The 23,947-nt window shown below is 43.2% G+C and overlaps 1 protein-coding gene across 1 annotated transcript in view; it reads left to right on the forward strand.

The window, feature by feature from the left end:
- The first annotated feature begins 11,220 nt into the window (after nt 1–11,220).
- The window catches only part of CNNM2 (cyclin and CBS domain divalent metal cation transport mediator 2), a 149,005-nt gene continuing 136,278 nt past the window's right edge, over nt 11,221–23,947 (forward strand). Inside the window, exon 1 of the mRNA XM_047073389.1 lies at nt 11,221–12,972. Within this exon, the coding sequence (XP_046929345.1) occupies nt 11,352–12,972 (1,621 nt within the window). The 5' untranslated portion in view covers nt 11,221–11,351. The remainder of the gene's footprint in view (nt 12,973–23,947) is intronic.

The following is a 23,947-nucleotide window of genomic DNA, read 5'->3' on the forward strand; positions in this document are numbered from 1 at the left end:
CACCTAGGAAGCAGCAAAGGAGTGCCTAATTTTTCCTTATTAGATTGGGACGTCTGCTAAATGAGTCTGGAGAGGAATGTGAACCTATCCATCTAGTCTTTCATTTATTCAATATTATTAAGTACCTACTGTGTACCAAGCACTGTCCTAAGCACAGATGGCTAACAATCCAATGTGATGAACTCGATGAGCCAGCCGGACAAAACCAGCTAAGCATATTTTCTAAACTTCGCTGCCACCTGTCCTAACTTGTGTGATTTGCCAAGTTTCTTCAACTGCACACACACAGCACGGTTTGGGTCTAAACAAGGGTTCTTTTGAAGACCCTGCCCAAAGAGTCAGTGGAGGAAGATCTCACTAGATAACAAAAACAAACTCTTTTGCAAATATGGAGCTGGAATTACACAGCCCTACTCATAACCTATGGCTTGAGCTTTACTGCCTCATTCCAGTCTCTCTTCAACTGCTGACCCTGTCATTCCTGCAAGCACAGCTCCCTGAGGTTAATGGGAGTGTTATGTGAATGTAAGTTCTGTACTTAATCTTCTCCTGCCGAGCGAGCCTTGCTTGTCTTGGACTGATGACCGCGCCAATCCCCTCCCCCAATGGGAACACGCTGGCCCCTCCTTTCCTGGAGCAGAGCCATGCCCCAGGTGAGGGGAAAATCAACTTGGGACGCAAATGTTCTGCCCTGATGCTACTCCGTTAATGCTTCAGATAATGGCACACTGCCTCACACACGCTGTCCAGAAGCCAGAGAGAGTAAAATAGTAGAACGGTAAATCGATACCGTGCCGGGCGCACTGTAAGCCAGACTTGGGCCTGCTAACTTTTACCCAGGCTTCGGCCATTAACTTTCTTCTCATTTGTGGAATGAGAAGTGAGGCAGGAGACAGGGAGTGGGCATTCTTTCTCCATCTGGCTCTGCACTGGCCCATAGGAAAATCACGTGTCCACTCTGGGGGTCACGTTCCCCGTCTGTAAACTAAGGGGGTGCTGAACTTGGTACACTCCACGTTCCCTTCCAGGCTTGGAAACCGATGTATGGATCTAGATTCCGGAGAGGTCACAGTGCTTTTAAAATCGTTTGAATTAGTTGCCTCCACTTATGAACCAGAGGATTTTACATAAAATACGAATTTCTGGCTTCTCTTGAAAAATCAGAAGTGTTGGCATCATGACTCGTGCATTTGTGCACAGTTGCCGTGGCCAGAGTGAGTAACGGCTTCTCCTTCAGACAGAGTGTGTCCCATTACCCTGTTGGCCTTCATCCCTGTCCAGTCAACCTTACTGACCCCTGTAGGCTTCTGACTTTGTGGGCTGTTTTAGGACTGGAATTAGCAGTTACAACAAAGTTACAAGTGAGGGGGTTTTCCCCCTATGATAGTTCAAGCGATGGCAGATTTATGGCCTAATCTAGGAATCTGACTTAGATATTTAATTCATTACAAGCCGAAGCCAAGAAGGGCATGTGCAGCTTTGCAGAGATGCTCGCAGGAGGGGACCAGGGCGTTGGAGCCGCTTATGGTAATTTGACATATAACTTAGGGCCTAATTGTGTCAGGTGAGGTGGCCTGGACTGTTTATTCTCTGTTCCCAGAGTTAACAAGCTTCTATCACATAACTTTCTTTGTGAATATTAAATGAACATCCTCTAGAAAGCAAAGCCTCAAAAATGTCAAGTTGCTAGGGAGGAAAGGTTTGCACAGCAAGTGCAGAAGGACTTGTGGGGCTTCTAGGCTTAGTGGTTAATCTTTTATTAACTGTCCTTATTCTCTTTTTCTTATTAACCTTATTATTTCTTTCAATTGGATCTAACCAGGGAAATGTTGTGAAGGAAGTCTTTTTATTTTTGCTTCTAAATAATGTAACAGGATGAACATAAGGGAAGGGAAGCAAAAATAATATAAAAACAGGGAGGGAGACAAAACATAAGAGGCTCTTAAATATGGAGAATAACAGAGGGTTGCTGGAGGGGTGATGGGCTACATGGGTATGGGGCATTAAGGAATCTACTCCTGAAATCATTGTTGCACTATATGCTAACGAACTTGGATGTAAATTAAACAATAAATTAATTTTTAAAAAACAGCAAAAAAAAATAATATAACAGGAGCCCATAAAGCTGATGCAACCTTTTAAAAATGGTGATTTTTTTTTCAAGATAGTGAGGAAGATTCATTGTGGATATACACGGTGCCAAATACCCCAAGTTGTTTCTTTACTGAAGATAACACTCTTTTACCTCCTTCACAACGCTGGTTTTTCTAATTTTACCCAAGGGAAAACCGAGGCTGAGGGTATTTAAATGACTTGCACGATGGGAGTTCAGCCTAGAAAGTATTGTGACTGCCACTAGAACTGGGTCTAATGTAATACTGTTTTGTTATAGGGTTTGTCCTTGCTCGCCTTTTGGGAATTCCCAAATTAAAAAAAAAAAAAGCAATTAAAAAGGGAAATGATTGCTATAAAAGTAAGGGTAGGGTGGAAGAGAGGGGTGTGATCTAGAGGGACATATAGGGTCTTTCTCAACGAGGGGATGGTTGCTTTACCATTATAAATTCTTACAAGGTGAACACAATCTTTGTCTGGGACTGTCCCAGTTTAAGCCTTAAACTAGGTTGATTATTAATAGTACCCTTTTTTTCACTCTCAGACGGGTTCTGTTTTGGATGATAAAGGATATGGTCAACTATTTTACATTTGTGTCTTAGATGCTTTTATGTATGTTTATTGTATGTCGAAACTTTTTTAGAAGTTTGAAAAATGTATCAGGAAGTGTCAGCTGCGATCAAGAATGTTGGCCAATCTGGGAAAACTTAATGTTTGCTCTAAGACTCGCAGTTACCACCCAAACCACGGTGGCAGTAGCTGTGATTCAGGCGTGGACACAGGGTGTGGTGTCCCATTTTTCTGGGGACTCCCGTGGCACGCGATAGCTATATCTGTTTCTTTGTCCTACATGTGGCTGGAGAAATGGTGTGCCCTTTAGTTCTAATTGTGAAGGTCAGTCAAGATAACAGATGGGAAAGTGCTTTGTAAATCATGAAGGTTTTTTTCTACTTTGAGTGGCAGGAGTTTCTTAAATTCCTAAGTTGGCAGGGCCCCAGCATCACGACAGTGGCGAGGTCAGTTAATCTCCCTATAACACAGCTCTTCTACGCGTCACTTTTTATAGCTCCTGAGTGCTACAGAATGAAATCCAAATTTCAAAACACTGTGGCATTCAATTCACCACAAACTGGCCCAATCAATCTTCCAACATTGTTCTTGCTGTTCCTCCTTATGAGCCATAGAACTCAAATCAACCACATGATGTTCCAAAAAGGCTGCTCCCTTGGCAATCTACTGCATACTTTTCTCTCATTTCGAATGCCTTTTCCCTCTTTCTTCTCTCTCAGTCCCTTTGTCATGGCCTGAATAGTTGTGTCTCCCCATCCCTCCCCCCCCCCAACAACCCCAGTTCATATGTTGATGCCCTAACCCTCATATGTGGCTCTATTAGGAGAATGGGCCTCTAAAGAAGTAATTAAGGTTAAATGAGTTCATAAAGATGGGGCTCTGATCCAATAGGATTAGTGTCCCTATAACAAGAGACACCCGGGAGCTCATTCGCTCCCTCCCCATTCAAATTCAGAGACAAATCCATGTGAAGACAGGGAGGCCATCTGGAAGCCAAGAAGAGAGCTCTCACTAGAAACCAACCCTACAGGACCTTGATCTGGGGCTTCTAGCTCCCAGAACTGTGAGAAAATACCCATTTTTTCCCTCTGTCTAAGCTACCCAGTCTATGATATTTTGTTACAGCAGGCTGAGCCCACCGAGACACCTTTCCTGGACTAGCTGTTATATTGGCCATATCTAAAACCTATCTGTTCTTTAAGGACCAACTCAAAGGCTGTGAAGTCTCAATTCCTCCACTTTATTTGTACTTCTTTTTAAGATATTTGATATTGTATTCTGCATATGTCCTTATTTAGCACACATTTCCTAACGTCTTTACTGATAAGATTTTTGAGGTAACCTCTGATTCAATATTAGAGCTCTACAACACCTAACACAATGTCTGGAACTTATTAGAGACACAATATATACTAGATGAATGAATGAATGAGTAAAAGAGAAAAAAGGAATTGGGGTAAGGAGATACAATATTTTATTTAAAATTTAAAGAGGACACAGAATTGAGATGTGGTATTAATAAATGGGGAGAAATAAATTAAGTCTTTGGTGATATTTAAAATAAAACAAATAGGTATCTCAGAGGAACTAAAAATAGAATTTTTTTCCACTGAGGTCTGACATATTATTTGTCTATACACAGGGGGTCTGACTTATTGGAATAGATTTCTTGCTCCAGTTTCAGAGGATATGGGAAAAAAAAGACCATGGGAATGAGCTCAGCTGGTATGGGAAGACTGGCATTTTATGTCTGGAGTCATAATCATAAATTCCAGCTCTAGAATCAGACTCATGCTGGTCTCAGTCTCATGGGAGGGCTCAGAACTGGATATTCAGGATCCATTCTTTCCCCTGGGCTTCCATTCCTACTTACCAGCCTCCTGTCAGTCTTTCTCATCAACTGCCTCTTCTCACTCCCCAAATGTGTTTTTTTTATGTTTATTTTTTGAGAGAGCATGAGTGGGGGAGCAGGCAGAGCGAGGGGGACAGAGGATCTGAAGTGGGCTCTGTGAACTCATGAACCGTGACAGCTGTGACCTGAGCTGAAGTCGGAGGCTCAACCAACTGAGCCACCCAGGTGCTTCCCTGCACCCCTCAGCCCCCACCGCCAGCCCCAATGTGGTTTTAAAATTTAGATCTTTGAATAGGTGATACTCATATGGCTCAACATTTAAAAATTATGGAAGTGAAAAGTTTTCCCCAGACCATGACCTGGGTTGAGTGTTTTAGCCACGATGATGAGGATAACCGAGCTTAGAACGTATCTTACACTTTTGTCCAAGTCTGAGCTGGAGGCTGGAACCAGGATGGAACAGCAGTGAGAAAGAACATGCTAGAAGATTTTAGAAAATCCTGCAGTTGTGGGCCTGACAGTCAGGAGGATGGGAGTCCTGGAGCAGGGCAAACAGTGGGCTTCTAGCCCAGAAACATGTTTCTCTGAGTAGCCTAGTTCACGGGAACAGTGGAGGAAGGAAGCAGGTGACATGGCAGAACACAGGAGACCTCCTGGGGTTGCCTCGTGGAAGGGTCAGGAGGGGCCAGCTCCCTGGGAAAAGGGCAGTGGTGGTGTAGGGTGCTGTCCAGTGCCTAAGGTGGCTGGGGGGAGGGGTGGAAAGGGCAGGAGGGGGCTCCCTTGCACCTACCAGAGTGCCTGACTAGAGACTCAGGATTCCCAGGAAGGCTGCACCCAAGAAGCTGGGGCCCATATCAAGGGAGGAAGCTTTTCTCAAAACTCCATCAAAAAGCTGCTTTTTTTCTTCCTCTTCCTACCCCACTGACTGCATCCAAGAAAATATCTAGAAAAGGTGAGGAAATAGGAAAGCCTGAAACAGAAAGTTTGAAAGGTCCTCTAGAAAAGGCAAATGGCATTGCTGATTTGATTTGATTCTTGATTCCGGCTTTTTTGTTTGTTTGTCTGGTTTTTTTTTTTTTTTTTTTTTTGGCCCCTGATGTGAAGCCTCATTTGGGCTACAAGAGTACTATGTATTTAAACAAGTGAACAACGTTGCTTCGGGGGAGCAGATTTCATTCTAGGGAAAGTCTGCGTAATTCCAGTATTTGCACAGTTCCTATTTTTCCTCAGACGACCTGGTGCTTTGGTGTGAGCTTGACAAATTTTGAATACTTTTCTAAAACCACTGGCAATTTTCTGGGGGCAAAGATAAGGCTTCTCTGTAAAATTTGAGATTTATGTTGAAAAACAAAATGTATAGAGAGCTTTTGGTGTTCTACTTGTGATCTGTAAGAAAGTCAAACTCAAAAAGACTTTTAGGTCTGGACGGAGTAATTTCTCAAATTTCTCAAATCCTGGAATCCACACAGGAGAGTTTATCCTTTGCAGATGAAAGAATTGAATAGTCGCTCTTCGCCTTTAGGAGCAGGTGAAGGATTCTGGCAAGAGAGGGTTAGTTAGGGAAGGTGTTTGCTACCAAGTTCTGGCTTTACCTGAATGGCTTGCTTAAGGTCAAAGTCAGAACCTATTTGGGATTAGACAGCTGCGGCACCCCCTCAGCAATCTTGGGCCTTGTGTAGCCCTTTTTGGAAGTGAGATATTATCAGGATTCAAAGTTTTATTGTATTTTTTTCCCTCTAGATTTATTTTTTTTTTTTTTTTTTTTTTTAATTTTTTTTTCAACGTTTATTTATTTTTGGGACAGAGAGAGAGAGACAGAGCATGAACGGGGGAGGGGCAGAGAGAGAGGGAGACACAGAATCGGAAACAGGCTCCAGGCTCCGAGCCATCAGCCCAGAGCCCGACGCGGGGCTCGAACTCACGGGCCGCGAGATCGTGACCTGGCTGAAGTCGGACGCTTAACCGACTGCGCCACCCAGGCGCCCTTTCCCTCTAGATTTAAAAAGAGATCCCTAGGAGCAAGTGTTGCCCTTGCCCTCCATTCATACAGATGGACAGATCCAGAAGCCCCTGGAAGTCATGATAAATCTGCACCAACAGCCCCTCGCTAAAGAGAGAGTGACTTCCTTGACCTAAAAAGCCTCCAAACTTGAGGGAAGATCCTTCTTTCTGAGGCAAACTCACTTGGTTTTTTGCTCTGTGTCTTGGGTGTACATGAAGAAGATGACCTCCTTGACCTTGGCACCACTCAAGATAAGCATCACTCGGTGATCCCCATGTGAATCTGAGCTTGGCTTATTTTATATTTTAAGTTGTCCTGGTGGGTCCTTTCTTACGTATTTGTGATGAAGTCCTGAATGTCTAACTTGTTTCTAAATTGCTGAATGCCACACTTTCCTGACCGTTGTAGTTTTCTCTGCAATGCACCGGAAATATCTGTAGGTTTGGCAAACTCTCCCCCGCCCCCTTCTCCACATTTATTTCAAAAGCGTACATTCAGCATTTGTGAGCTGTTAATGGTCTCCTTCTTAGCTCCCTTAAACACACTTGAACTCATGTTTTTTAAGAAGTGAAAACAGTTTGTTTTCAATCAGCTGATTTAGAAGGACCATATCTATCTTTAACCTTTGTCAGATAGCCCTGAAAATCTCAACTTTTTCCCCCAAAACTTTGATAATGCTGTTTTTATAAATGCATGCCAAGTGTGTGAATCAGATTCTTTTAATCTGAACTTATTTTTCAAATATAGCAATGAGAGGGCTGGGGGTGGAGGAAACATCGCCAGAAACTGAAGTGCTGGAAAATAGAGTCAGGGACATTATTTGGAATGATCAGAATAAAAATTATTCCATTTCTTTAACCTTCTACAAGCGTGGTTTGCAACATCTACTGTTATTCTAGGTCCTGGTGATACAGCAGTGAACAAAACACACAAAATCTTTGCCCTGGGGAAGCTTAAGCTCTAGTGGAAGGAGACAGATCATAAACAAAATTAAGGGAAATAAAACAGAGATGGAGTATAGGGAGTGTTTGCTTGTGAGTTTACAAAAAGGTGACCTTTAAAGGGCACCTGGGTGGTTCAGTCGGTTGAGTGTCTGACTCTTGATTTTGGCTCAGGTCATGATCTTGTGGTTGGTGAGTTTGAGCCCTGCATCAGGCTCTCGCTGATGGTGTGGAGCCTGCTTGGGATTCTCTCTCTGCCCCTCCCTGGCTCACGTTTTCTCTCTCTCTCCCTCTCTCGAAATAAATAAACTTAAAAGTGGCTTTTGAGCAGTCTTGGAGGGGGACTGATGGGCTACGCTGTGACCTGGGGGAAGAGAGTCCCAGGCACGGGAAACAAACAGCGAGTGCACAGGCTCACAGAGGAGCATCCCTGGAGTGAATGAAAAACAGCCAGGAGAAGCCTGCTGGAGCAGCAGTTGATGGGGTCAGAGAACTAAGGGGAGGCGGTACACCCTTTCAGGCCTTGCAAGATATTGTAGGTATTGTGGCTTTTACTGTGATGGCATGAGAAGCCAGATGGGGATTTCGAACAAAGGAGCAACAGGATCTGATGTAACAAGACCACTCTGGCTGCTGGGCTGAGAAGGGAAAGGGGCAGGTATGGAAGAAGAAAGAGCAGTTAGGAGGCCGTTGCTATTACCCGACCAGAAATTAATCAGGAACATCTGACTGGTTTACAAAAGGGAAGAAAATGTGCTTGCAGAATACAAAAAAAAAAAAAAAAAAAAAAAAGGAAATAGTAATTATATTTTGGGTGCTTAAGTTGCAAGAAAAAGACCAGTTTGGCAGTTACTTTGCTACAGTGCCTCCTCCAGACAAAGTGGTTTGGGAGTCCTGGGGAACTAGATCTTCGGGATTTTTTTCTCCTCCAGGGACCCATGGACCTAGCAGGGTTTGGTCAGTGTGATTAAGAAGCAGCCTTTATGTGTGTCTTTCCCATTTCCCAAACTTTCCTGGGTGTCTGTTAGAAATGCAGATTCCTAGGTCCTACCCCTTTAGCAAGTATGGAATGGGGCCCAGGAATATATATACTTTCAGCAAGAATATGAGAGAAATCTTTAAAAAAAAATTTTTTTTAATGTTTATTTTTGAAGGAGAGAGAGGGTGTGAGCGGCGGAGGGGCAGAGAAAGCGGGAGACACAGAATCTGAAATGGGCTTCAGGCTCTGAGCTGTCAGCACAGAGCCTAACGTGGGGCTTGAACTCATGAACTGTGAGATCATGACCTGGGCCGAAGTCAGACACTTAACTGACTGAGCCACCCAGGCACCCTTGAGAGAAATCTATTTTGATTATCGAGGTAAAATTGGTATAATAACATATACGTTTCAGGTGTACAGTCTTATAATTTGATATTTGTATATCAAAGTGATCACCACCATAAATCTAGTTACCATTCAGCACCATATACTTGAGATCTTTCCCTCATTTTACCCAACCCCTAACCTCTCCCACCTTTGGTAACCATCAGTCTGTTCTCTGTATGAGTTTGTTTTTATTTATTTTGTTTTTTAGATTTCACATATAAGTGAAATCATACTGTATTTGTCTTTCCCTGTGATTTATTTCACTTAGTATAATACCCTCAATGTATGTTGTCACAAATAGCAAGATTTCCTCTTTTTTTTTTTTTTAATGACCGAAGACTATTCTATTGTGTTTCCATATCTTGGCTATTGTAAATAACACTTTTGCAAATATAGGAATGCATATATCTTTTCAAATTAGTGTTTTTGTGTTCTTTGGCTAAATACCCAGAAATGGAATAGTTGGGTATACAGTGGTTCTATTTTTGATTTTTTGAGGAATCTCCATACTGTTTTCCATGGTGTCTGCACCAAGTTGCCTTCCCACCAACAGTGTAGGAGGGTTCTTTCTTCCACATCTTCTCCAATACTTGTTATTTCTTGTCTTTTTGGGAATAGCCGTTGTAACAGGTGTGAGCTGATATTTCATTGTGATTTTGATTTGCATTGCTCTGATAATTAGTGATGTTGAACATCTTTTCATGTGCCTGTTGGCCCTCTGTATGCCTTCTTTGGAAAAACGTCTATTCAGATTCTCTTGCCCATTTTTTAATTGGGTTGTCTGGCTTTTTGTTGTTGTTACTGAATAGTGTGAGTTCTTTGTATATTTTGGATATGTGGATATTAAAGCCTAATCAGGTAAGTGCTTTGCAGGGGCCCCAGGTGGCTCAGGTGGTTAAGTGTCAGACTTGATTTCAGCTCAGGTCTTGATCTTAGGGTCATGAGTTCAAGCCCTGCCTTGGGCTCCATGTTGGGAGTGGAGTCTACTTAAAAAAAAAAAAAAAAGAAAAACAAAAAAAGGTAAGTGATTTGCAAATATCCTCTTTCACTGAATAGGTTGCCTTTTTGTTTGGTTGGTTTCCTTCACACTACTGAAGCTTTTTAGTTTGTTGTAGTCCCATTTGTTTATTTTTGCTTTTGTTTACCTTGCCTTTGGGGTCAGATCCAAAATTAAAAACAAATCACTAAGACCAATGTCAAAGAGCTTGTCACCTTTTCTTCTCGGAATTTCATCCAAGTCTTTAATCCATTTTGAGTTAATTTTTGTGTATGGTGTAAGATGGTGGCTTAGTTTCATTCGTTTGTATGTAGCTGTCCAGTTTTCCCAACACCATTCATTGAAGAGACTGTCCTTTCCACATTGTATAGTCTTGGTTCCTTTGTCCTAAATTAATTAACCATATATGTGTGGGTTCATTTCTGGGTTCTCTATTCCATTCCTTTGATCGATGTGCCTTTTTCACGCGATTACCTATTGTTTTGATTACTATAGCTTTGTGGCACAGGGAAGAGATTCTTACAACTCGGAAAGGTGGGGGAAACTGCTTCCCTATAACCTCCCCACCTCTGGCACAGCTTTTGGGGTTTGCAGACTTGGAAGCCTTGCAGGGTACCCATGTGGCCGGCAGGTGGTGCTACCTTACCACAAGCGGCAGAGTGAGAGCATTCCCCCCCTAGGGAGAAGTGAGGCTCCAGAAAAAGCGGGTCGATAGGTACTGGGGCCACCGAGCCACCGCTTATCCTGGGCCGAGCGGCGCGCACAAGTAGAGGAGAGTGGCGCGGCCGCTGTCCCGGCTTTTCAGGCAAATGGGCAGCTTAAGCCCTTCCTAGTCGGTTTTTCGCGCTCCGGGGGCAGCCCTCTCCGCACGAGCTTTGGGCACTGCGGGAGCTTGCAATGCAGAGCAGCGAAAACGGACCGCCTAGCGCCCCAGGATATTAGCCCAACACTGCCTACCCAGGTGCGGGCATCTACTACCGAGGCCCCTCAGGGAGTACCAGACCCACAGACGGCCCCTTTTCATTGGCAGCCAGTCTGAGGGCCCCGCCCCCTTTCGTACAGTTCTCATCTGTGACTGGCTCTCGGGCTCTAGCTGGCCACACCTCCTCCCCTCGCACATACACAAGAGTCACGCGCCTTTCAGTTGGAAACTTGGCGTGCTGAGGGGGACGGTGGCCTTCACTGCCCCACCCACTTACCTTGTCATTGGTCCGCGGCTCCCCTCATGGCCACGCCCCCATTCCTGCCCCCTGGCTGGGAGGGCAGGCACCCGCTCGTGATTGGCTGCCTTGGCTGCCTCTCGCGGGAGCCGCTGGCGCTTCCCCCTCCCTTCTCCCCCTCCCTCGAGTGTCCAGGTTCCTCCGCTAGCCCAGGCCGAGTCAGTGTCAGTCAGGGAGCCGGACTGCCGAACGGTGTGTGCGGACGCTCCGCTGCAATCTCGCCCAGGGGCCGGTGCCTGCGCTCGCGCCGCCGGGTGGGAAGGATGAAGCCGCAGCTGGAGCAGCCACCCTATGATTGGCTGTGGCGCTTGTGAACCCGAAGTAAAGATGGCGGGCGGGCAGGCAGCCGCCGCACTGCCCACTTGGAAGATGGCGGCGCGCCGCAGCCTCAGCGCCCGCGGCCGGGGGGTCCTGCAGGCGGCGGCCGGGCGGCTGCTGCCGCTGCTACTGCTGAGCTGCTGCTGCGGCGCGGGCGGCTGCGCAGCAGCGGGCGAGAACGAGGAGACGGTGATCATCGGCTTGCGGCTGGAGGACACGAACGACGTGTCGTTCATGGAAGGGGGGGCGCTGCGAGTGAGCGAGCGGACCCGGGTCAAGCTGCGGGTGTACGGGCAGAACATCAACAACGAGACGTGGTCCCGCATCGCCTTCACCGAGCACGAGCGGCGGCGCCACAGCCCGGGCGAGCGCGGGCTGGGGGGTCCCGCGCCGCCAGAGCCGGACAGCGGCCCCCAGCGCTGCGGCATCCGCACCTCAGATATCATCATCTTGCCCCACATCATTCTCAACCGCCGTACATCGGGCATCATTGAGATCGAGATCAAACCGCTGCGCAAGATGGAGAAGAGCAAGTCCTATTACCTGTGCACATCGCTCTCCACGCCAGCCCTGGGCGCCGGCGGCCCGGGGTCCGCAAGTGGCGCCGTCGGGGCCAAGGGCGGCTCCGGGGTGGCCGGGCTCCCGCCGCCCCCGTGGGCCGAGACCACCTGGATTTATCACGACGGCGAGGACACCAAGATGATAGTGGGCGAGGAGAAGAAGTTTCTGCTGCCCTTCTGGCTGCAGGTGATCTTCATTTCGCTGCTCCTGTGCTTGTCGGGCATGTTCAGCGGCCTCAACCTGGGGCTGATGGCCCTGGACCCGATGGAGCTGCGCATCGTGCAGAACTGCGGCACCGAGAAGGAGAAGAATTACGCCAAGCGCATCGAGCCCGTGCGCAGGCAGGGCAACTACCTGCTGTGCTCACTGCTGCTGGGCAACGTGCTGGTCAACACCACGCTCACGATCCTGCTCGACGACATCGCCGGCTCCGGCCTCGTGGCGGTGGTGGTCTCCACCATCGGCATCGTCATCTTCGGGGAAATCGTGCCCCAGGCCATCTGCTCCCGGCACGGCCTGGCTGTAGGGGCCAACACCATCTTCCTTACCAAGTTTTTCATGATGATGACCTTCCCCGCTTCTTACCCGGTTAGCAAGCTGCTGGACTGCGTCCTGGGCCAGGAGATAGGTACTGTCTATAACCGGGAAAAACTGCTGGAGATGCTCCGGGTCACCGACCCCTACAACGACCTCGTTAAGGAGGAGCTGAACATCATCCAAGGGGCGCTGGAGCTCCGCACCAAGACAGTGGAGGACGTGATGACTCCGCTCCGGGACTGCTTCATGATCACCGGCGAAGCCATTCTGGACTTCAACACCATGTCGGAGATCATGGAGAGCGGCTACACTCGTATTCCAGTGTTTGAGGGGGAGCGCTCCAACATCGTGGACCTCCTCTTTGTCAAAGACTTGGCCTTCGTGGATCCAGATGACTGTACTCCCCTGAAAACCATCACTAAATTTTATAACCACCCCTTGCACTTTGTTTTCAATGACACCAAGTTGGACGCTATGCTGGAAGAATTTAAGAAAGGTGGGAAATTTTGGTATCTTTCATTGGCTTGCTCTTTCTCTCTCCATCCTCCTCCCTACTTGAGCCCTCTACCCTCAGACCAACCCCCCAAGGCGAGTTGACCGGAATTTCTCCTCTCTCTTAATTGCAAAGTTGAAAGGGTGGCATGGATTTGGGGATGGATTGAACTAGGAAGCGCTTCTAGGTTTTTTAAAAGCCCAAGACTACCGTCATTCTCTTGTTCACATTTCAAAACGCAGGCTTTCGATTTTCTGTGCATGATACTGCCGGCCCTCTGGGCTTGAGGGGTTTGCGGCATTCATCACCGGGGTTCTAAGTGGGTAGATGCAAGTAAGGGCCAGCTAATGCCATGCTGTGCCATCTGGTTGACATGTACTTATCTCAGGCATTTGGAAAACATTTGAATAGCTTTTCTAAACTCAACACAGTCTTTTTCCTCCTCCTTAAACATTCACCGATGTTTCAGAGATTGGAAGTGCATTTTCAGTTTTTGTTCCCGGTTGTCGGGCCAGCTGTGGGGCAGATTGAGGTCTGCCTTTGAGAATAGGGCATGGGGTCAGCCAGGTATCACCAAAAAGATTCAGTCATTTGGATGTAACTTACTTAGCTAGGAAACAGGGTTTTTTAAAAAGTAAAGTTAGTTACTAATATATAACTTGGAAAGACTAGAGGTAAGTTAAACTTTTATGAGGCTATCTTGCCTGGCTTTCTTCACTGTTTGTTTATATTCATCTGACGAATAAAACCACATGTGGTTTGGGCGGAAATCTTGAACCTTTAACAATGGGATGACTCCCTCTATTGTGGTTTATTTATTTCTCCAGTTTTTCTGGTTTAAAAGTGTTCTTTTTAACCTTGATCTCTTGATATTTTAAGTTGAAGTGTTTCTTCCAAGTCAGTGTTTACTATTCTAGAGGGAGTTTTAACATGGAAGAGAAGCGCACAGTCTGATGTGCTCACCTTTCTTGCGTGATGGTATTTTTTGTTTGTTTGACCATTGTAATGAACCGGCAAATAGCACCTTATACTGTTACTACCGACATTCTGTCTTTAAAGAGAGTTTCCAGTAAATAACATGGTTTTTTGAAGACCAAGGGCTGCCGAACTGTTTCATTGCTATGGTGCTAGTGCAGGTATGAAAAAGTGTATGTAACCTTTAATGACCTGATAGTCCTCAAAACTAAGTTTTCCTTCTTCAGATAGAATTTTGAGCCCTCATAGCGGTCTCTCCACTGAAAAAGGCCGTGTGTAGGTGGTGACAGCTCACTGGACGTGGTGATCTGAACATCCCCAGAGCGCGTGTGGTTGCCCTAATTCCATTTTCCTGGCTGAATGGTGTCCTCTCTGGAACGGGATCACATTGCAGTAATTTTCAGATAAAGGAATAGAGCAGAATGTGCCTCAGAGATGGGTAATTTGCATTTAAAAGCAGAGGGAGATTCTTCTGGATTCTTAAACAGTAAAAAGAAAATGTCCATTATCTCTAGGTGACAGAGCTTCTTTTCGGGGGTGTCATTATCCCTTCACTGCTGAGTTGTTAATTAGAGCATCTGACCAATCTCTTCTTTCATTTTGCAGTAACATCTCTAGTACAGAAAGATACCTTGCGGTGCTTGAAAATGCCTCTGAAATACTTAATTTTCTTCCTATGGCTAAATTTTGGAACATTGAGACAGATAATTTATTCTATGGGGTTTTTTTTATTCGAAATTTTTGCACATCTGCTGATGGATTGAAACACCAGTGTGTCCTCCCTGCTGAAGCCTTTCTTCACTTCTGTATCTTTTTTTTTTCCCTTGGAGGCTTTAGCGCTTCACCTTGCAACTCATTGATCTTGCTCCTACCCCAAAATTTCAAAATTTGCATTATTTTGAAACCTGTTTTTGGTTGTCCTTGAGCAATATTCCTGCTTATTCCCTTTGGTTTATTATTTCAGGAGGAACCTTTTCTCCCCAACGTTACCTCTCACAGTACCTTTAGATAACAGAATTCCTAGTATTTTCCCATGCGTTTTTGAAAAATAGTGCCCAGGACTTTATTTTTGTCCTTAACCAGAGTGATGTATTTGGTTAAGAAGAGAGTACAGGTTAAAGGTATGCCTAAGTCAGTGGCATATTTGGAAGAGCAGGCTAAGACAGTTGGTTGCCAATGAGAAATTTCGGCCATAGTCTTAAAGGATAGAGTGGGTGTTTGTTACTTACACGGTAGGAACAACTTACTTTTCACCTTCCCTTTCTTGATCTTTTTTTTGAGGAGTTTGGCCGCTTTCACCTTACTAACAGCTGTGTTAGTTCTTTCTTCCCTCTGAGTTAAAATATTTCACCAGATACTGTTTTCTTTATTTTCTAATTCAGTTTGAAGTAACGTGAACAGTTAACCTTTATTGTTTTTTTTCTCCATTGAATAATGGTGTGTGGGATGGTCTGAAGCCTTTTTCTTTCTCTTTTTCCCTCTTTCTCCTAACAATACCAACCGCAACTCCCAAACTGTTAGGTCATTAGTCCAGATCTCATTGAAAATTGCCCTTCCCAACTAAGAACGTCTGCACTGAAGTCTTTCCTTAATAGAGCTGTACATCATTGGTGGGAGTTATGCTTTACTGAGGAGAAGTAAGGTTCTCAATGTGAAAAGAAATGAAAAGCTACCTTTATAGAAGTGTATGTGAATGTCTTCTTTCTACTGATTAGAACTATTTGCCTGGCCACCTGGAAACTCTTAGCTTTCCTTGAGGTTGGAAGACAGTAATTACACTAATTTTAGAGTTAGCTTATTATTTATTTACTGTGCCAGGTACAGGGCTGAATGGTTTACCTGAATTACCTTGTTTAAATCTCATAATGGCCGAGCAGAGCATTTTCTCCATTTTGCAAATGAAGAAATTGAGGCTTAGGTTACAAGATTTGTTCAAGGTCACACAGCAATTTGTTGATTTGGGTTTTAACTCAGGTCTGTGTGACAGCCAGACTCGGGCTCTTAGCCACCCTATGCTTAACCGTTACGCTGGTCCCCTTGATTCTGATCTTACATTTCTGTTTTGAGTGTGAAGTTTGCTCTTTTGTCAAAACATTTTGCTTCAGAGCTTGTTGGGCAACAGACACAGAAATGTATTTAAACATATACGTGGCTTTTAACCTCGTGCTTCTGTGATGTTGTACATAACAGTTGGCTTCCCCACTTGCCATTGAAACAAAATCAGTTTTTTGGCCCGTGTGACCCTAAATCTAAAGAATTCTATTTCCATGCAAAGCATCGAGTTTCATTTTGAAAATGTTTTATACTGCAATAATATGCTAGTTATACATTATAATGGACTTAATGGAATACTCTACAGCTGTTTCTCTAATAGCTGAACTATATAGTCATGTTTCATTCTTGTTTCTTATCTGCTTCTGTTGCAAGAATGACTCAAACTCAGTTTTGTGGTTTAATCTTGATTTTATTTGCAGTTTTGTAAATGCCACCTGTATAATAATTAATTGCTAATGCGCGTCGTTTACAACTCTGCCCCTCTGTGCTCCTTGCAGTCTTTCTCTTTCTCTTTTGTTACTTTCACAGTTACTTATGATCCTAAATAAGAGAATAAAAGTGAACCTTATGAGGAGATTCTGAGAATTCCAGAAAAACTGAAGCAAAATAGTTCAGAGGGAAGAAAAGCTAAATTGAAGGTTGCTACCTTTGTATGCCGAAAGGACACAAGGGGTTCTCCATTGACCTGACCAAACCTTCCTTATAAGACATCGTGAACTCTTGGCCACTCAGTTGATTGTACTGGGGTTCAATATGAAGAATTAGTAACCGGTTGTTGCTGTTTTGTTTTGTTTTGTTTTTTCCTTTTGCTTTGTCACCATTGCATTCCAGTACTGCAGAGAATGCAGTTTAATAGCTCCTAGGGACTTAGCCAGGCTTCCGTGTAGCTTTTTCTTAGCTGGGAGCAGGTAGCATCTTACCTGGGAGCAGGTAATGCTCTCGCAGGGCAAGAGTAGAGTGTAACGTGTAGTTTTCACTTAAAACTTTAGCTTAAGCCGTTCTCTCTTCCTCTAACACAAGTCTTGCCATATCGGTGTGCTGAGAGTTTAATGTTGAAAACGTTTTGTTCACCCAAGAAAGTGTTCTGCTTGCCTAGAATGGAGGAGGATGTTTTTATTCGTGTTTAAAGGTATGAATGATGTCAGGGATGGGTGGGTGGATATATTTGCTTCTTTGATCTTGTATGTTTATTAATTTTGTACAGTAACAATGTTAAACTATTATAGTTTTGTGTGTTTTTAGATCATCAGTCTGAAATATCCAGATAGCATAGAATCGGAGGTGGAAGGCAGGCAGCTTGAGGATCGTCTCCTCCAGTGTTTGTGAAACTTACCAAATGATAAGAACTACTTGAGTCACTTTTTTTTTTGTTTGTTTATTTATTTATTTTGAGAGAGAGAGAGAGAGAGAGAGCGAGCGCATGAGCAGGGGAGGGTCAGAGAGAGAGGGAGAAAGAGTCCCAAGCAGGTTCCGCACTGAAGCGTGGAGCCCAACGTGGGGCTCGAACTGAACCATGAGATCATGACCTGAGCCGCAACCACGAGTTGGATACTTAACCACTGAGCCACTCAGGCACCCCTGGATCACTTATTAAGAATAAGGTCCTAGGCCTCACTCAGAGATATCCTGAACCAAAATCTAGGGAAGGAGCCTTGGAATGCATATTGTTAACAGTTACCCTATGATTAGGTGAATTTCTAAAATGTTGGTCTAGTCAACCTTGTAAATAGGGAAAGTAAACCCTGAGAAGGAAAGAAAGTTAAGTGACTTGCTTAGGGCTACCCACCTAGCCAGTAGCATCAACATGACCAGAATCCACGTTCCTGTTTCTAGACTGGAGTGCTTCCCACTCCATCTGGCAGGCCTTCTGGTCCCAAGTTAAAGGTATTCTGGTCAGAGTTAAAGGTGGCTGCATCCTTGAAAAAACAAATATTCAGGTTTGCCATTGGTTTTTGCCCTGTGATATTGATGTCAATATTTTTTGACATCCTGGATTCAAGCCATCTTTGATAGGCATTTTGTTACACAGAAAATAAATCTGAACGTGTGAGCTCATTTTATGTTAATTTATTGCTTTGTTTGATTTTTATGTTTATTTTTTGGGAGAGAAAGAGAGAGAGAGACAAAGTGCAAGTGGGGGAGGGGCAGAGAGAGAGGGAGACACAGCATCCGAGGCAGGCTCCAGGCTCTGAGCTGCCAGCACAGAGTCAGATGCAAGGCTCGAACCCACGAACCGTGAGATCATGACCTGAGCCAAAGTCAGATGCTCAACCAACTGAGCCACCCAGGCGCCCCACTTTGATTGAGTTTTTTACTCTGCTGAGGTCAGACTAGGAGAGTATTTTAAGAAATGGGTATTGGAGCACCTCGGTGGCTCATTCAGTTGAGTGTCCAAATCTTGATTTCTGCTCAGGTTGCGATCTCACAGTTGGTGGGATCATGACCCGCATTGGGCTTCGTGCTGATGGCGTGGAGCCTGCTTGGGATTAGTGCGCTCTCTCTCTCTCTCTCTCTCTCTCTGCCCCTCCCCTACTTGCACCTGTGCTCTCTCCTTCTCTCAAAATAAATAAAAACTAAAATAAAAAAAAAGAAATGGGTATTGAGATTGCTTCAAGTCTCACTAGTTAAATATAAGGTGTTTCTTTTGAGTTAACTCATTTTGGATATCCATGAATGATGTGGTTTCTTTTTGGTTGTTTCTTCTATGAGAGTAATGAAGATTGGATTTGGGACTTTAGGGTGAAACTTTTTTGGCTCTTTTCATTTTTGTTCACAGTATAGGTCTGTAAATTTCCCTTTGAAATATTCATCAGGGCACTTGAGGTATGTGTCCCATTCGTGCATCTATCTGTCCTCTGTGTCCTTTTTTAATTTTTTTAAAAAATAATATAAGTTAAGGGGCGCCTGGGTGGCGCAGTCGGTTAAGCGTCCGACTTCAGCCAGGTCACGATCTCGCGGTCCGTGAGTTCGAGCCCCGCGTCGGGCTCTGGGCTGATGGCTCAGAGCCTGGAGCCTGTTTCCAATTCTGTGTCTCCCTCTCTCTCTGCCCCTCCCCTGTTCATGCTCTGTCTCTCTCTGTCCCCCCAAAAATAAATAAACGTTGAAAAAAAAATAATATAAGTTAAGTTCTTACAGAAAGTCATGCCTGTTTTGAGAAGGTTATTTGTGATAATAGGACCATGGAACTTTTTAGGCCAGGAGACACTGTAAGTGAATACTAGCTCTCATTTAGTATGGTTTGGACAAAACATGGAAGGACCTCATTCTGCTTTTTCTCTTGGTTTTTGTGGGGATTACACACTACCTGCCTCTCCTCACAAAGGGCCCAGAATTATTTACATTTTGAAACATTCCAAACTACTGGGAGGGACCAGTTAATATTAATTATTAGCAAATCTAAACACAGTTTAAAATATCATTAACCAGGAAAACCCACAAAATAGACTGAGCCAACCTAATATTTATGGTTTTATTTGTTCTTTAAATACTTCGACTTTAAAAAACAAACCTCTGGAATCCAATTAGATATTTACTTTAGTTCTGTTTAAAGTAGTATATTTCTTTCTAAGGGGCCCTATCTTCTAAACGCATATATGTAACTGGTAGTAAACTTCCATTCCAGTAAGCTTTGCTTGGAATATAAAGAATGTTTATTAAACTCAATACATGGAAATGGATGACTAGGATTGAATATGATTTATTTTAATATTACCTGTTCACCTGCTTTTTCTCCAAACACAAACCAGAAATCCTGATCCTACCAACATTGAAAAAGAGAGACACCAGGGCTGCTGGCTGGATCTCGGGATTGTGAGTTTGAGCCCCACGTTGGGGTGTAGAGATTACGTAAAAAATATATATAAAATCTTAAAACAAGAAAAAGAGAGACACTAAGAAGTATTCTTTCTTTCAACAGCACATACGCTGGCAACTCTGGAATGCTTACGCAGAGGGAATTTAGGGGTAGCACACTTTGGAAGGGGGAGCTGGGGGACTAGTAACAAGCACCCACTGTACATGATATGCTTATTAGGTTGGCTTAGGGGTTGATGGGGAAAATGGGGGTGCCGAGTCTTCCCCTGTTTTATGTTAGTGCTACCACTGATTGTAAACACTGCTGTAATGATGGGGAACTCCTCATTTCTTCGTACTTAACCACCTCCCGCCCCTTGCTGTCAGACCTAGGTGGGAATATTTCTGTCTCTGAATTTACATCCTGCGGGGAAGATACCACTTGCTAATGCAAAGGTTAAGAAAAATGTTCTCTTCCTGGATCTACTTTGGACAAGTAACTTACTCTCTTTAAGCCTCTGTTTTTTCCACAGTAAAATGGGATATTTTCTGACTCATAAGGTGCTTAGTAAGAATTAATGTGGTAATGAATGTAAAAATGCTTCTAGTGGCACCTGGCACTTAGTGCTCAGTTAACCATTATTTTTGTCATGATGATTTTGTAGACTCTTCATCGTTCTTGGTCTTTCTCTCGACTGGGTAGTGCCAGTCAGGAGACACCTTGAGCCATCTGTGCTCATAGTTGTTATGGATGACCAAATCTTGAAAGGAGCTCATCATCGTAGGTTTGTTTGTTTGTGTGTTAGTTTTTTTATTGTGATTGAATTCCAGGCTCTGTCTCTTTTCTAACAGTTGCTGTTACTGGGCAAGATAGCCACGTGTGTACATATTTTGAAGGAAAACAGAACAATCAATTACATGTTCTACCCTCCGTAGAGTAAGCACACTGAATTAAAAAATGTCTCCATCCTGGCTAGTATCAAAAAGACAGGAAATAACAAGTGTTGGTGAGGATGTGGAGAAAAACGAACCTGTGTGCACTCTTGGTGGGAATGCAAGTTGATGTGGCCTCTGTGAAAAACAGTATGGAAGGTCCTCAAAAAATTAACAAGGAATTTCCATATAATCCAGTAATTCCACTACGGAGTAGTTACCCAAAGAAAATGAAAACACTAATTTGAAAGATATAAGCACTCCTATGTTTATTGCAACATTATTTACAGTAGCTAATATGGAAGTAGCCCGTGTGTCCATTGATAGATGAATAGATAAAGGAGACACACATACAATGGACTGTTACTCAGCCATAAAAAAGAATGAAAGTTTGCCATTTGCAACAACCTGGATGGATTTGCTAAGTGAAATAAGTCAGTCAGGGAAAGACGAATACCATATGGTTTCACTTACATGTTGAATCTAAAAAAGAAAACAAATGAACAAACAAAAAAGCAGGAATAGAGCCATAAATACAGAGAAGAAACTGGTGGTTGCCAGAGGGGAGGGGGCTGAAGGGGGAAGGCAAAATGGGTGGAGGGGAGTGGGAGGTACAGGCTTCCAGTTATGGAATGAATGAGTCACAGAGATAATAGGTACAGCTCAGGGAACATAGTCAGTGGTATTGTGATGGCATTGTATAGTGACAGATGGTAGCTACACTTGTGGGGAGCATAGCATTATGTATAGTTGTCAAATCACTGTGTTGTACACCTGAAACTAATGTAATGTGTGTCAACAACAATAATAATAATAATAATGATAATAATAATAAAAATCTTCATTCTCTTTGACTAAGTGACCAAAAAAGACAACAAAGTTTATAAGAGATAGAACAAGTGCTCGTGGATTTTAGAAACCCTTGAATGACCGAAGTTTGAGGACTTAAAGGAAGATCTCAAATTAGTTTGATAAAATCTTTTCATATTGATTATATCAAAAGCATTAAAAAATGGTAATGTCTAGCATAGCAAATTTTTGTTGCTTATTGCGGTGCAAATTTGTGGTACTTTTGGAAGGCAACCAGAAGTCATTACAATGTCCTACCTTATGGTTCAGTAATTAGCCCCCTCCCCCCGAAATCTTAAATTCAGTAGTATAATTCAAGAGAAGAAAAAAACTATGTTGGCGTTTCATGTTGCTCGTGTATTGCAACGTTATCTATAAAGAGTGAAAAATTGGGGCGCCTGGGTGGCGCAGTCGGTTAAGTGTCCAACTTCAGCCAGGTCACGATCTCGCGGTCCGGGAGTTCGAGCCCCGCGTCAGGCTCTGGGCTGATGGCTCAGAGCCTGGAGCCTGTTTCTGATTCTGTGTCTCCCTCTCTCTCTGCCCCTCCCCCGTTCATGCTCTGTCTCTCTCTGTCCCAAAAATAAATAAACGTTGAAAAAAAATTAAAAAAAAAAAAAAAAGAGTGAAAAATTGGAAATAAATGTCTAACACTTCAAGGCAGAGCTTGGAGGGAAGGAGTTAAGAAATTTTTAGATGTAAACTAATTATAACCATTTAATGATAACGGTGAAGGCCACACAGCAATATGGGAAAATTTACATTGATTATTTTGCATGGATTATAGGCATACAAAAATATTCAGGTGTACGGACTGAAACAGAACGTGGAAAAAGGGAAAATAGTTGATGTTTTAGGATAGGGTGATAATAGCCAGTCTTTGCAAAAAATCTCATTGTTAGCTTTGTACAATAACAGTAGCTGGAAAAATTCAATTCTGCTGAACATTATGAATCTTGATACTGGGAAAACTAACCTTTGCTCATATTAGGGAAATCATATTATTCCATTTCTCCTGAGGGACATTTTACTGCTGAAGCAATGGTTATTTAAAGTTTTTTTTTTTAATTGTGATATAATTCACATATCATATAACTTGGTGGTTTTTAGTGTATTCACAAGGTTGTGCAGCCATTACCACTGTCTGCTTCCAGAACATTTTCATTACTCCAGAAAGAAACCCTGTACCTGTTAGCAGTCACTCTCCATTCCCCATTCCTTACATTCCCTGGAAACCATTACGCTATTTTCTGTTTCTAGGGCTTTGCCTGTTCTATACATTTCACTTAATTGAAATCATACACAGTGTGGCCTTTTGTGTCTAAGCTTCTTTCACTTAGCATAATGTTTTCAACGTTTCATCCATGTTGTAGCATGTATCAGTATTTAATTCCTTTTGTAGTCAAATAATATTCCATTTTATGGATGTACACTGTATTTTGTTCATCCATTTATCACTTGATGGACATTTAGGCTATTTCTACCTTTTGACTATTATAAATAATTTGCTGTGAATATTGGTATACATGTTTTTGTGTCAACGTATGTTTTCATTTCTCTTGTGTAGATAGATACATAGGAGCAGGACGATGGGTCAAATGGTAACGCTATTTTCAACTGTTTGAGAAACTGCCAAATTGTTTTCCAGAGTGGATGTACCATTTTACATTCCCACCAACAATGTATTAGGGTTCCAGTTTCTCCATATCTTTGCCAACCCTTGTTACTATATTGAATAATTTTTTAAAATTATTATAATCACCCAAGTAGGTGTGAAATAGTATCTCATTGTGGTTTTGATTTGCATTTCCCTAATGTCTAATGGTGTTGAGCATCTCTTCGTATGTTTATTGGCCCTTTGCATATCTTCAGGTCCTTTGCCCATTTTTAAGTTGGATTATTTGTCTTTATTATTGTCTTGTAAGAATTCTTTATTCTGAATACTGTGTCATATATACTTATCAGATATATGATTTGCAAATATTTTTTCTCTCATTCTGGGAGGTGTCTTTTCATTTTCTTGGTAGTAACCTTTAAAGCAGAAAATTTCTAATTTTGATGTCCAGTTTATCCCTTTTTTCTCTTGTTATTTTGTTTTTATTGTCATATCTAAGAAACCATTGCCTAATCCAAGGTCATGAGGATTTATGCCTCTATTTTTGTCTAAGATTTTCATAGTTTTAGCTCCCATATTTGGGCTTTTAATCCATTTTGAGTTAATTTTTGTATATGGTCTGAGGTAGGGGTCTAACTTCCTCTTTTTGTATGTTGATATCAAGTAGTTCCAGTACCATTTGTTGAAAAGACTGTTTTTTCTTCATTGAATTGTCTTAGCATCCTTGTCACAAGTCATTTAACCATAAACATGAGATGTATT

The sequence above is a fragment of the Lynx rufus genome, unplaced genomic scaffold, assembly GCF_022079265.1.
Source record: "Lynx rufus isolate CCGP_SWC_20201006 ecotype Redwood Valley unplaced genomic scaffold, mLynRuf1.p SCAF_11, whole genome shotgun sequence".
Taxonomy (NCBI): Eukaryota; Metazoa; Chordata; class Mammalia; order Carnivora; family Felidae; genus Lynx; species Lynx rufus.